Source organism: Danio rerio, chromosome 3 (assembly GCF_049306965.1).
Source record: "Danio rerio strain Tuebingen ecotype United States chromosome 3, GRCz12tu, whole genome shotgun sequence".
Taxonomy (NCBI): Eukaryota; Metazoa; Chordata; class Actinopteri; order Cypriniformes; family Danionidae; genus Danio; species Danio rerio.
This window is the reverse complement of record NC_133178.1, coordinates 49,690,967-49,705,997: the sequence shown is the minus strand read 5'-3', so window position 1 is coordinate 49,705,997 and position 15,031 is coordinate 49,690,967. Positions and strand designations below refer to the sequence as shown.

Here is a 15,031-nt window from a genome sequence, read left to right as displayed (position 1 = left end):
AAAAAATTATAGGGTTCTTTTCTAAAGAAGTTGTTACTCTACCCCGTTTATAACATCATTTTGGGCGTTTTACATTATAACTAATGGGTTCAAACGATGGATCTGCGACAGAGAAACTACAGGTTTTTGAAAACACTCATCACTGCATCGTTCTTTTCCCAGACGATGCATCATACTATGATAGTTCAGCCTCGAGTTACGTTGTTGTTTGGGAAACGCACCCCAGATTGTTAATCGGTGTTTGTTGTGCGGTTTTGTTAAATGCATTTGTTCAAATTAGTTCAACTTTGTAGAGTTTTATAGTGGAAATAGTGTAAAATATTTAGTAAACAAACTACATTAATCATGATGCTATTGCTATTTTATGATTTAACAAGGACTTTTGAAGTCCATATGTGACCCTGGACCACAAAACTGGTCTTATGTTTCACAGGTATATTTGTGGAATAGCCAAAAATACATTGTGTGGGTCAAAAATAGATTTTTGTGCCTTTTGCTAAAAATCATCAAGCTTGAAGGCATTTTGTAAATTTCCTACTGAGCTAGCTGTCTGCTGATATGCATTGCTAACAACTTAATTCGCACAACTTTAAAGGTGATTACAATATTGAGTACAGTATAAGATCATATTTCATGAAGAGATTTTGGAAATTTCCAACACTGAACCCAACATTCAACTTAAACAAATTAAACGAATGTAGTTAACTCAAAATTGACTGAAAGTTAATTCTACTCGTTTGAAAAGAGTTTTGAACACAGTGTTGAAGGTAATGAGGTAATGAAATACCTCATTACTTCAACCTAAATAGAGTAAGTTCACAGTATTCATATACATTTTTTTTTTTACTCAAATGGTTTGTAGCAATCGGTTTCCTCAAATGATTTGAGTTGCCTTAACTTATTGGGTTTTACAGTACTCAGTTGGTTTGAGTTCTCTTAATTTATTGGGTTTTACTGTGCTCATATTGCTTGGTGTACCCAAATGAATTAAGTTTACAGTACACATGATTACTTTTTGAACTTAAATGGTTTGTTACAATTGGTTTCCTCAAATGGTTTGAGTTACTGTTTGGGTTTTACAGTGTACTGTGAGCTAGCTGTCTGCTAATATGCATTGCTTAACTCAATTCGAACAACTTTAAAGGTGATTTTCTCATTATTTTGATTGTTTTTGAAACCTCAGATTTCAGATTATCAAATATTTCTACTGTCAACAACAACAAAAAAGGTAGGGGAGAGCAGGGCACAAAGTAACACTTTTTGGTTTTGGTCAAATAATGAATAAAGTAATTGGGTTAGACAAACCATATTTTTATACCAACAACACACAAGCCTCTCTTACAAATGAGCACTGGAATTATGATCGCCAGACCTATGGTTTCTGTGCAGTATTGCCAAAAGTCCCAGGAGTAAAAATGTTACAACTTACCCCACCTGCAGGGCAAGTTGCAAGTTTTTTTTTTAACCCAAGGGCACCTTGGGTTAGTTGTATCACATGCTTATACGGGCAGATTTCGCACAATTAATTTCAATTCAGTTTACTTTAAATAGTAGCTATATTTCCTTAGTACCTGGCTCATTTCTTTTTTATTCTACATAGCGCAGTATGTTTATGTATTTATTTGGTTATTGGATGAACACAGACGAATCTATTTGCATTATTATCCATTTATCCATTATTATAAAATGCATTTATTTGCATTATTAGCAATAAAATATATATATATTTTTCTAATAAAACAATATTTTCTATTTACAAAAACATTTTTATTTAAAAGTTCTCAACATTACACTCAAAATTCCCAAAAATATTTTGTTAGTTGGCGTCCAACATGTGGCTTAATTGTAACACCCTGTTCTAACTAACCCCGCTGTGTCATTTTTTCCTCAAAACTGGCTAGCAGTTACTTCTTACGTCTTTCAAAATGGTTTCATCTTTTAGTCAAGAAGACGGTGATCACAACAGTATCAGATTTTACTATCACTCTTTCACAGATTTTTTTTAAAAATAAAAAAAATATCAACTCTATAACAAAAAAAATCCTTTTATTCTGTAAAAATGGTTTCTCCTGTGTTCCTCATGCAAATTTTGCCAAATTTTTTTCAATAATTGGCAGGAATATGTCTGCTGACACTGTGGTGAAAACCTCGGAAGCATGTCATGGTTAACCTTAAGCAAATACCTTAAAACTCTGTGTTACATTTAAACCCGCGTTACTTTGTGCGCCGCGCTCCCCTACTTTTGACTAGTTTTGTGCTCCAAGGCCACAAATAAAAAAAAATGAATGGGAAAAAAACAGTCTGGAACAAGCGAAGAAATAAAACGATGGAAATTAAATAGGCTTTTCTGCAAGCTTCTGAATTCCACCAGAATATTCACAAAAAACAGAGTAACGGTGACTGCACCTTAATAACATTTCTCCTGATAAGCTTTATGACCAAAGAAAACATCTGAGACAACCTCAAAATTAAACCTGAGAGATCCATTGGTCATCACACAGAGCAATAAAACTCCAGTCAATTATCGGACTTCTCCTAAAGCAGGAGATTTCTAAGCATTCCTCCTCAAGTATGTCACAGAAGCACACTCCAATCAAGTCATCAGTGTTAACTTGCGCAGAATGTGAGGTATTAATCATTTCTGGGCTGAAACTAGCTTGCTAGCCTGTGTGACAAGAATTTCTGGACGAGCGAGGGTGTGTATTGATCCTTCCAGGCAATGCGAGCTGAAGAAAACAAAAAACCAAAGTGAAGCCTCATGACACCCTTCCCTTTCTCCATTCTCAAACGTCAGTGTCCATAGCAAATGAAATCCGATCCCACAGTGTTTCTCCAAGATCGAGTGACACCAGACGGTCTCATCTTAGCTTCTCCAAGTTTAAACCACTCTGTTTCCTCACAGTAACTGCAAGTGTCAATCTCAAGATCTCTCTATTCATCCATACAGTGAAACTATCCATTTGTGTTTGTTTCATAACTTCCACAAGTCTCCCCCTCCCCAAAGACAAGCCAGAACAAGCCTCGGAACTGGTCGCAAAATAACCGCCTGTTCTTCATAAAACATTCATTGTGACTTGCGAAACCAGTCGATACATTTCTTTTTCCAGTGACACCTGAGAGAGTGTGTGTTAATATATACTACTGTACTTTTAAAGAGATAGTTATCCAAAAACGTATATCACCTCATCATATACTCTTAGTTTTACACCTATTTGAGTTTCTTTCTTCAGCTGAACACAAAATATTATATTTTAACAAATGCTGGTTGCTGGCACCCATCGATATCAATAGTAAAACAAAAAGTACTCTGGAAGCCAACCAACATTTTTTGAAACATCTGAAAAAAACTCAGGTTTCAAACATGGTGAGTAATGACATATTTTTCATTTTTGCTTGATTAATCCCTTTAAATTGGTCCACATGGGCAGTTCTGGACTCTTTACGCCAACAAAACCCATGGAAGAGTGGCAGCCACCAGCGCCAGTAATGTGAAAGAGATCATTAGGACGAGAAGCCAGCAGGAGATGGTGCAAAACCTCTGTCCATTGCTGCTGTAGTCCTGCTGTGTCCCTGACGTCGTCCCATTGTCGATAATGTCCCCTTCTGCCATGGGTCGTCCCAATTCACTTATAATAAACACCTCTGAGGCGTCTTTAGGACAGACCAGTTGTCGTCTACACAGTCTACATGAAATCCTCCTTAGACACCAGCAGATACACTCCAGACCTCCGGTATGAGACCCAGCAGTGTTCCTGGGGAATTCAGGAGTGGGCACTGATGGCACTTCCAAAGTCTTTCCAAGTCTTTTGGATTCTGTGGTTGAAACTGTAAATCCGTGCTGCTTTGTGATGAATGTCAGGTGTCTGCAGACGGGACAGATGATGTTGTCCCGTTTATTAGTCCCGTTCAGGCTGGTGTTCACTAATGTTCGCACTAAGCAGTCATGGCAGAAGTGATGACCGCAACTGAGCGTCCTGGCGCTGTCCGAGAAGCTCTCGTAGCAGACGGGACACTCGCTGTCCTGAGCCTCCTCATCCATGCCTGTCTACGGGTAAAGAACTCCCCGCCTGGATGCGCTCGATCAGCTGGATTTGAGATGCCGCAGCGCGCGGTTAATAAACAACAACAGCCCGCGGAAACACACACAAACACTCTGGCGCAGGTAACTGATACTCCCTTAAGATGACAAGCAGACGATAGTGACGACACGGCCATTGTCACACAAAGAAAATGTTGAAAAACTAGATCTGTTGAGAGAGAGAGAGAGAGAGAGAGAGAGAGAGAGAGAGAGAGAGAGAGAGAGAGAGAGAGAGAGAGAGAGAGAGAGAACTGGAAAAAGTTCTGTTGTAAACGAACCGCATTTCTACTACTTTAAGTGTCATGTAGCCTATAATGATAATAATAACAATCATAATAATAATAATATAACAAAAATAATAATATTAGGCTAATATTATTTTTGTTAAATTATTATTATTATTATTATTATTATTATTATTATTATTATTATTCATTCATTCATTTTCTTTCCGGCTTAGTTTAACGCAGCAAATGCCATTTCAGCCGCAACCCAGCACTGGGGAAACACCCATACACACCCTTTCACACACACTTCGGCCAATTTATCTTTTTCAATTATGATTAATATGATGATAAGGGTTATTATTATTATTTTTATTATTATTGTTGTTGTTGTTATTATAATCTTAAACCTTATTATTTGATGATGATGATTATTATATTATTATTATTATTATTATCATTATTATTAGTATTATTAGACCCTATTATGATGGAGGATGATTATTATTATTATTATTATCATTATTATTAGTATTATTAGACCCTATTATGATGAAGATGATCATGATTGTGATGATGATGATGATGATAATGCAGTGGCGCAGTAGGTAGTGCTGTTACACAGCAAGGAGGTCGCAGGTTCGAGCCTCGGATGAGTCAGTTGGCGTTTCTGTGAGGAGTTTGCATGTTCTCCCTGCGTTCTCGTGGGTTTCCTCCGGGTGCTCCGGTTTCCCCCAGAGTCCAAAGACATGCGGTACAAGTGAATTGGGTGAGCTAAATTGTCTGTAGTGTATAAGTGTGAATGGTTGTTTTCCATAGATGGGTTGCGGCTGGAAGGGCATCCGTTGTGTAAAAACATGCTGTATAAGTTGGCAGTTCATTCCGCTGTGCTGACACCGGATTAATAAAGGGATTAAGCCGAAAAGAAATGAATGAATTAATCTCAGTCTAATAAAATCTTGGCGGATACAGTAAATATTTTACTAACGTTACTGGAGACCTGACGCGCCACCGTGTGGCTTTATTTATAAAGTATATTTGATCAATTACGGCTCACGACGAGTTGCCAATCTTTTTCTTGTTTATCCTTATTAGCTGATGGTCTCCGTTTACATGAACCTTGCAGTAACATAATCATAGATTGTACAAAATAATAAGAACGTGCTTCGCAAGGGTTTCGCTGACGTTAAATGACGCATAGACGCGGTGTCGTCATCTTACCGGAAGCTGAAGAGGGAAATCAGTGGAGTCGCGTTGGCATTTCTGTCAGCCACCGCTCGAGAGCAGGGGAGAAACTGAGCCTGTCCACCGAGCTCTGAAAAGGACATGAGAAGGTAACGTTGGGGTTTGACACTTTATTGATTATTTAACACGCTGTGTTCATTGGGAGGCTCGTAAAATGTAAACCGTTCCATTTTAACTGTTATGTTAAGCTGTCATTTTTTTATCTGGCCAGTAAGGACCAACAGTTGGCGAGAGCTGATTTTTCATGTGCCGGTGTTTTCTGCTGGCACAAAGCCAAAATGCCTTTAAAAATCTGTTCATAACGAGGAATTAACACCGACGTTTATTATGTTTCCGATAGTGATCATTTTAAAAAAAATTGACTCGATAACGACTTTTATCTTTTAATGTTGATCACATCCGCTGGCCTGCCGAGAAAACATCAACATGATATAATCACGTGCGGGTTTTTTTTAACGATTTCTGTTACAGTAGTTTACTGGACAGATTTATTGCTTAATGTTCAGTGTTATATTTGGTCCTCGTGATGTTTTTACTTTGAAGGATGATCCCTGGTCGTGTTCTGAATTGGTCATCTGACGTAATTGCTCTTACGTCTTAAATCTTGGCAAACAGACGCTGCGTGACGGTCTACACATTTAATACAAATATATTAGGATGGTCTTTGAATTTTTTGCTTTGAACAGACAGGTATTTTCATCTGTTGTCATTTGTCTTACTGTCGATGGACTAGTTCACCAAAAAGGTCAAATTTACTAAAAAAATCTAACTATGAGTTTCTGTTTTTAAACGCAAAAAAATGAGTTAATTTGAAAAATGTTGGAAACTGGTAGCCATTTACATCCTAAAATGCTGTAGTAGTCTGTGACATTGAGGTAAAGTTGGTTTTATTTTTACGCATTCTGACTTTTCTGTTAATAATATAATTTCTTAAAAGTATTATTTGCAAACTCTAAACAGCGAAGTCATCTTAGCAGCCAATGACTATTAAAGTACAACATTGTTCACAGTCAAACAGTGTTGTTTTCAAGTCACACTTGCAGGTTATTTCAGACTGTAAATTAAAGTGCCGTGGTAAATTATATAGGAAGCGTGCCACAAGTTGTTGAATGAATGTGTGAATATAAAACCAACTTTACCTCAATGTCAGTGACTACCAGTTTCTAACATATTGTAACCCTCCCAAAAAGGGCATAAAGTATTCACACACACAACACAAGTTCTTTGCTGGACAAAATACAGTATTTATTTTGGGCCACAATAATCAAGCAAATGTCAAACACTCAATTAATTTAAATACTAGTTTCACTTTATTTTATACAATAATCTTAAAGATTAAAATTCCACACAAGGGGAGCAGCAGGTAGGGGATCAAAAGGACACAAAGTTAATGATGTAAAGATTGTTAGCGGACTGCATAAAAATGATTAGGTAAGGCAAGTAAAATGACCACCACAAGGCATTTAACAAGGGGTATCAACCGTAATTGTGCAACATCATAATTTCACATCAACCCAGAGTTGTAATACACCACACAGTAAATCTCATAAATATAAATGTATAAATAACACCCATAAATAGACTCCACACAGCAATCAAATCATAAGCTACCATCAATACCACTCCAGCTAAATATCAAGCCGTCGTCATTTAACATTTCCTGTATGGAGCGTGATGCTAGCCTGCGCTCATCCCCATCACACGCACGTACGCACACACACACACACACACACACACACACACACACACACACACACACACACACACACACACACACACACACAAACAGACAGAGTACAAGCGCCGGGAGCAATCAAACTCACTCAAACTCCCGGCGAACAAAATGCAATACACACACCCCGCAACAGTATTGTGCTGCTGGCCCGCTTACCCGCTACCGGACGTGGGATACAGCGATTGGAAGTCAACAGCGGCCGCCGAAACTTTAGTCCGGGGAAACCCCAGCACTACCAATTATCCCTCCCAGTCATTCGCTCGCACACAACATCATGCCCACGTCCCGGCACGATAGCCTTGGCCAGCGGCTCAGCAGCACCTGCAATCAAAAACCAAGAAAAACCCCCTCCTGACCCAGAAACTACAATCGCTTTTAAAGGCTTGGACTCATTACAAATTGAACTCAGCTGTTCATCTCCTGGAAACGTCATAGACGCAAATGACGCCAGTACGCATCATTTTGGTTTGGGAAGCACCGCTTACAATATCTTGTAAAACATATAAAATTTTTAGCTGCTTGTTTCACAATCGATGTCGTTGTATTTAAAATGACAGTTTACATTTGTAGGGGTGTAGCTACAGTTTACATTTACACTGTCATCATATCTAAATATAATATTCCAGAGTTTGTTTACTTTGTTCCAAAGTAGAGTTTTATGATACTATTAAAATATGATGTTGTTGAATATTGCTATAATGAACATTCCCTTAGAAAAATGCTGTTGTTATAAGTTATGTTGTTAAATGAGATAGTTAAATTACATTCATTCATTCTTTCATTTTCTTTTTGGCTCTGTCCGGTTATTAATCTAGGTGCTGCAACAGCAGAATGAACCGGCAACTTATCCAACTTAACCCTTTCATTTGCAACCCATCACTGGGAAACACATTCACACACATACACTACGGACTATTTTAGCTTGCCCAATTCACCTGTGTCGTATGTCTTTGGAGAACATGCAAACTCCACACAGAAATGCAAACTGACCCATCCGAGGCTCAAACGACCACCTCGCTTGTTAAATTACATTTTAGATGTAATTAATTCTAATCCAGAATAAAAAAAAAACTGTGTCAAGGTGCGAACATAAAGCCTTTAAAGCATTATGAGTGTTTGAAAACCCTTTAATTGCCTGTCATCATTTTCCTTTTTTCTCGATTCCTGATATTAGTATTTATTTTAGCTCTGGGTTCATCTTTGTGCCAATAGCAGAACAGCAACTGCAGAGGAGTAGAGAATAAAAACAGTAAGACCCTATCTGATTGATCAAATCTAGATAAACCAATGAATCAAATAAATGTAATTCATCATCACATATTTACAATATGTATGATAATATTTTTTTTTCTTCTAGACAAAATCTTATTTGTTTTATTTTGGCTACAATTAAAGCAGTTTTGAATTTTTTTAAACACCCTTTTAAGGAAAAAATTATTCCCTTTAAGCTATTTTTTTTTCTCGATAATCTACAGAACAAACCATCGTTATACAATAACTTGCCTAATTACCCTAACCTGCCTAGTTAACCTAATTAACCTAGTAAAGCCTTTAAATGTCACTTTCAGATAAAATAAATCGGTTATTAGAGATGAGTAATTAAAACTATTATGTTTACAAATGTGTTTAAGAAATCTTCTCTCTATTAAACAGAAATTAGGGGGGGGGGGGGAATAAACAGAGGGGGGCGAATAATTCTGTATTCAACTGCAGGTCACTAAAAGTTAGCCTATTTAAACACTGCTTTAAATCCGCTATCTTCAGTAGTTGTACTGCTTATGTCACTAGGTTGTTGAGGATATGACACCTGTTTACATTGTAATTCTCAGCATGACATTGTGTGCTGGATTGTGTTTTTTGGAAATCATGTCATTCTTGGAAAGAAAACAGAAGAAAAAAAAAAACCTGGCCTTTGCCCTGTGCCTCTGACTGTGTGTAGTCAGCGTAAGTTGCATTGCGGAAAACATTGCATTAGACAGGAACCATCCCACTGTCCTGTGGTGCGGGACAGGCGCTCTGTGGCCGGACAGATGGCCTCACCGTCAGGAGTCAGTTTGGGAGGGGTGAGGAACTGGGCATGGTGGCCTAAGACATTATAAAGGACCACAATTGAAATGACAACAGCCCTCGGGAGAGCAAATCCCAGATGATCCTCCTGGTAGAGAACTGCTGATCTTTATAGATCTATTTACTAGTGTTGTCACAATATTTAAGTTTTGACTTTGACACGTTACCTAAATTATATACCATGATGCTAATACTAAAAACTTTAAAAGTAACTGAAAATAACTTTTTTATTTACAAAAAAACACCTAGTATTCTCTGTCAGCTAAAAGTAGTGTAGTGGTGTATAGTGTTTTTTTTTTTTTTTTTTTTCAATCTTTCAAAACTGGACAATGCTAAATACAAGGTCTGTGGAGAAACATGTCTGAAATGCTTTGTTTCTCCACTTTCGACCAACAGATCAAGTTTAAAACACATTTGGGTTTTTAACCATGTAATGTGTGATAATACATATCAATATTATGCATGTTTATTATTATAATATATTGAAATTTAAAATACAGCTAATAATTATTTATTATTTACATTTTTAGGATGGTTTTGAACATTCAGTTTACATTTGCAGATTAGCTTAATAGTTCAAACATTAACATTTTCACATGCTAATCTGCTATGCTACATGCTGAAACAAACATTTTGTTATAATTGAAAATCCTGTGTGACCATTTATAAACATACATGAAAGCTGTGGAATTATGCTTCAATATTTAGTAGTTCATTTAACTAAACTAATTTAAACTAGAACTTTAGTCTAAGTTGATGTAAATTTCTTAGTTCATGCTCATTATGACATTCGTCATAATCTGATTGTGGTTTTATTATTTAAATAATGTTAGCATAGTAAGGTAGCAAGGAGACTATAAATGGTTGTGTCTGGTTTCCTCTCGCAACTGCCTGTTTATGCTGTCTACATACAGGTATTTGACAACATTTTACGTAATTTTATGTTGAACTTTATTTGGGGAGAGCGTGAGGGGGAGAGCATGTGCAGGGATCAAAATTAACTCTTTTACTGGGTAACACTTAAAAAAAATTGCAGCATAAACCAAAAATGAATGGGCACCACTGCAAAATATATAATAAAGGATTTATTGTATTTAAAGACAACAATCAGGACTAACAATAATCAGAAACCACTATCTAACTAATTCTGTGATGACTTATTGATATTTGCGGCAATATATCAATACACAAAGTATTTTTTGTTGCTATAACTGTTAAAATACCTTTTTTTGCAGCTTAAGTCAATATTGTGAATAACATATGTGATAAAAGCTTCAGCTTTTGCAACAAGAAAGTTTATTACTGTGATTAGATAAGTTTGTATGTTTAATGAGTTATTTTGCAAAAGAGATGTACTGTATATTGGGACAAAACAATAGAGAATAGTTTTAAAATCTGAAATTAAGTGATCACAAGAGACTCATGAATGCATGTTTAAAAACAGATGTAAACTGGCCCTTAGCTTGTCAGTTGGTGTGAATAATCCCTCAACAGCAGAAGGTGCTGGCTCATGACATGTGACACTCCTGAGAATCTGGACAAGAATCTGGAGAATTCAGAAATGTGTGGAATATTTCTGACTGTTGGAGGTGGACAGGTTTGTCTGCTTCTAGCTGGGTCACAGAAAGAGGCTAACCCAGGGCTAAACCAAATGGATTGCTTCAGTTTGCAGCTCTTCATCACATTAGATTTAATGAGTAACTGCACACAAATTTAGAATGAATTAATTGAAAGTTTCAGAAAACACTGGATCAAATAAATGATGTTCGGACTCCCAAAACAAGAGAAGGATGAGGAAATTGAATTGAAAGTGTCAGGCTTGAGTTATACAGAGACGTTAACAACCAAGAGTGCTTAATGTTTTTAAAAGGACAAACTCTGTAGCCATTATTCTCAGTCTGAGCACGCTTTTAATATGTGGAAGAGCTGCTCTGTCTTGCTTCTATAATAAATGGTTGCACCTTTGAGCTTTATAATGGCTTCATACTAAACTGAAAATTATTTTCTACTTTATTTATTTTTAATTTAATTAATTATTATTATATATTTAATTATAATTTATAAATTATATTATTTTTACAGACCTCAAAAGGAGTTTTTAGAATGGCGTAATTCAACCAAAAATGGTAAATCTTTAATTTGTGGTGAGTGGTGCTACTGATGAGCAATGAAGCTATTACACTAATTTGGCACAAGATGTGATAAATGATGAGAAGAGGATTCACAACAGACTCACGCATTGTTTACCTGTACCGCGATAGCAGCTTAAAGCAAAAATCCAGCTACACCAAGCATTAGTAGAATTCTCCCAATTACAGCCCGATCTGTCGGCGAGCCTAAATCGGGCTTAAAATCCTGTAGAGTGAAATAGGCATTAGAAAATATGGAAAACATCAAGTGATTCATCGCAGAGAGGCAGTAATCTCGTCAGTGCTAATAACACAATGTTTCTGACATTGTTAGAAAATACAAGCTAGAGTAGGGAGGGATTGAGAAGAGAGTTCCTAGTGATTCAGCATATGGATTATATATTTAAAAACCTGTTGAAGCTTCAGAGTTTTGGTTGAATTTAATACTGAAATAAGTTGTGGTGAGGGAAAATATTCATACAGTGTAATATTGCAATATTTTCTCCAGAAACACTATATCGATATACATATGTCCGTAATGCTACATTGCTAATTGCTATTTTTTGGGTAAATAATAACAGGACTTAAAGTATTACGGCACCGTGCTGGATCTCTGGCGTGTGGCCGGAAGTTAATATAAAAAAAAATAAAAATTAAGAGCCTGCGTATGCGGTTTAAATAGGGATTCCCAAAATAATTGATTAACCGTTAACCGAAAGGGTTTGTTGGTAACCAATTAATTAAATGATTAAAAAATATTAGTTTATGTATTTTTAAAGTTTGGTTGCATAAGAGGGCCGATCACAGCAAACATGCTTTTTACATTGAGAGGCGCATCTTTTGAATGGTTCACTAATGGCTGCGAGTGTTTTGCGCGCTGCTTATGCGCCCTGGCCGCCTCACGTTTTGCCGTTGCGCGTTGTGTGCTCAAGCTGAAAAAGCGTGTTACGTCAGTCGTGTTTCTGTTGAGGTTTGTGTTTTCAAGGCGACAGCAGGGTTTGTGTTTTCAAGGCGACTATGGCGAAAGTTTAATGATGGCGGAGAGACTTGTGGTTGCTGTTTCAAGTTATCTAAAGCCGTAAAACTTTACAGATCTTGAATATCACAATATTATTAAAAACTACAATTATAACATTGACAGCAACATGACTCGCGCACAATATGGGATCAGCTGATTCAGTTGTTTGCTAATGATATACAAAAAAACACTGCCCCTTTTTTTTTCCTTTGTCGGCATAAAGACGGAGGTGCTCCTTGCGTTTTTGCAGCTAAAGACGCATGCTCTTTGTGATTGACCCCTAAATGTGCAACACATATTTAGTAACTCTCGGGACACTAACACATGCAAACATGCCTGCCTACAGACATATTTTACCAAAGAAGCAAAATGAAAGAAGGAGAATTCTGGTCACAGTTTGACACAGATAAGTTAATATTTAAACCAGAGCTGATGCTGATCGCCTCTTCAGCTGATGCTGATCGCGTTATAATTTCAACAAATAGGCTATTGATGATTTAGTGTACAACCAACAAACCAACTTTTTTCCATTTGGAAAATCACAGTTATTTATAGTTCTTATATAATATCAGTTTTTAAAATTGTCTACATATTCTATGAGTCACATAAATCCAAAGATTTTCTTGATTTTTGTATAATGATAACACTGCACCAAACTGAGGCTTTTTTATGGCTTATAAAACATGTATGCAAATTAATGCAATATCATATGCAAAGAACAAAAGTGTTATACAAAAAGTCAACATATGAGCCTTGAGGTTCATTGTCATTTTTTCCATCACACGCAGCGCACGCACACATGAACCGCGATAGAGACAGGAAATAAGCCATAATATTTAATCTAATGACTTTTATTAAAATGTTGACAGAGGTTTTGTGAAATAATAATAACAGTGGAACATTAATTGAATGCATATTTCCTGTGGAGCGATCGATTTGAGAGCCTGATATTTTTATTTGACTTGAGAAAAAAACATGATTGTAAAAACAGCAGACCCTCAGCCTCCTCCACAGTACCAGCTCCATCTTCTGGTCCAAATGTCTTAAAAAGAAAGAGTTTGCCGGACTTCGCTTACAACCCAGAAAAAAAGAAAACTTATATGATAGCCTTGATTTCACTCCTAATCTTTAGTTTAGCAGTTCAGTTAAGTACTTTGAGCACTTTTTATTTAGGCACTTCAAGCACTTGTTATTGTTTAGAAGAAAGCACAGTATTTGACATAGTACTTTTAAATAAATGGTGCCAAGCATAATCCTTTAAGAGAGTATCTCGGTCTCTGTTTACCAGTTTTTTTAAGCAATATAAGCTCTTGTTACTTTGTTTTTGTTACTGTTGTCAACATTGGAAGTACCCCCTCAGGCTGAGTGTTTCTCTTTTACTTTAACCCCTGTTTTAAAATAGATTTTTAACCACAGTCAGTGAGAACTTTTTTTCGTCATCTTCTTTAAAGTCAGCTTCAGCTTGTAGAAAGTTGGTCAAATAAAGGTGGTTGCATCACTAAAAAAGCTCATTTATCTCAGGTTTTAATTAAAGTGTTGAAGTGAGACAAACAAACTTTTCTGTTTGGTTAAAACAGATGTTGCTAATGTTTTCCTTTGGGGAAGTAATTGAAGTTAATTGAAGTAAAAAAAAAAAGGTAATGCATTACAATCTATTACAATATATTTTAAAATCACAATATTGAATCCTGAGACAACAGTCTTGATAATAACATTTTGTGGGGGCTCTGGTCATTGCCACACCTTGAAATTAAATTAGCCTGAAGTAAAAAAATAAAATAAAATCACAAAATGCGAAGCTAAAAGCAAAACTATCTCCCTAAATGTGACAATGTTTAATTCCTCCTGTGGACTTGGAAACCCACAATTAATTTGTACATAAATGAAACATGGAAAAGGGAATGGGACAACAGCATAAATAATAATGAAATTAACCCAAAAATAAATGAAAGACTATTAGCAAATTGTCATTTTAAGACCAGGCATGATCAAACTGTCTATACTAAATGTCGAATTGGACATTCTAGGTTGACTCATTTGTACCTCTTCAATAATGAAGACCCACCTAAATGTACGCAGTTACTGCCAGGCTGCTCTTAATATCAAACATATTCTGTTAGAATGTGGAAGTTTGAATACAATTTAATGAATGCAAAATGTTTATAAGGAGAGTACTTTGGATATTTTGAAAAAGGTACCACCAGGAAGAATCTTAAATTATTTATCAAACATTGAACTGAAAAAATATATTTAACTTTGAATATATATATATATATTTTTTTGTGAATTTTATTTATTTATACTTTATATATTTATCCAAGGCACTTTTGATTGTAATATTTTATATCCATCTTGCTGCGAAATAGCCATAAGTAGCTGATGTCGCAATATATAAATAAGAAATAAAATGATGTGAAACTAAACACTTAAGGTGCCACCTGAAACACTGTGAGCTTGTAAAGTGGCCAAATAAACCATGTGAGTCTGGTGAAGCTCTAAGTGATGGGTGAAAAAAAGCCTTTGGACTTGAGTCAA

The 15,031-nt window shown here is 36.1% G+C and overlaps 2 protein-coding genes across 2 annotated transcripts in view; one reads left to right on the top strand and one right to left on the bottom strand.

Moving 5' to 3' along the window:
• Window positions 1-925: 925 nt before the first annotated feature.
• On the bottom strand, window positions 926-4,158 carry LOC101886437 (RING finger protein 222). The gene has a single exon (XM_068218116.2). It carries the CDS (start codon window positions 4,037-4,039, stop codon window positions 3,440-3,442), a length of 600 nt encoding a protein of 199 aa, XP_068074217.2. The 5' UTR covers window positions 4,040-4,158; the 3' UTR covers window positions 926-3,439.
• Window positions 4,159-5,558: 1,400 nt separating this feature from the next.
• ndel1b (nudE neurodevelopment protein 1-like 1b) overlaps window positions 5,559-15,031 on the top strand; it is a gene marked incomplete in the record, with an annotated part of 29,131 nt that continues 19,658 nt past the window's right edge. The window contains 1 exon segment of the mRNA NM_201307.2: window positions 5,559-5,636.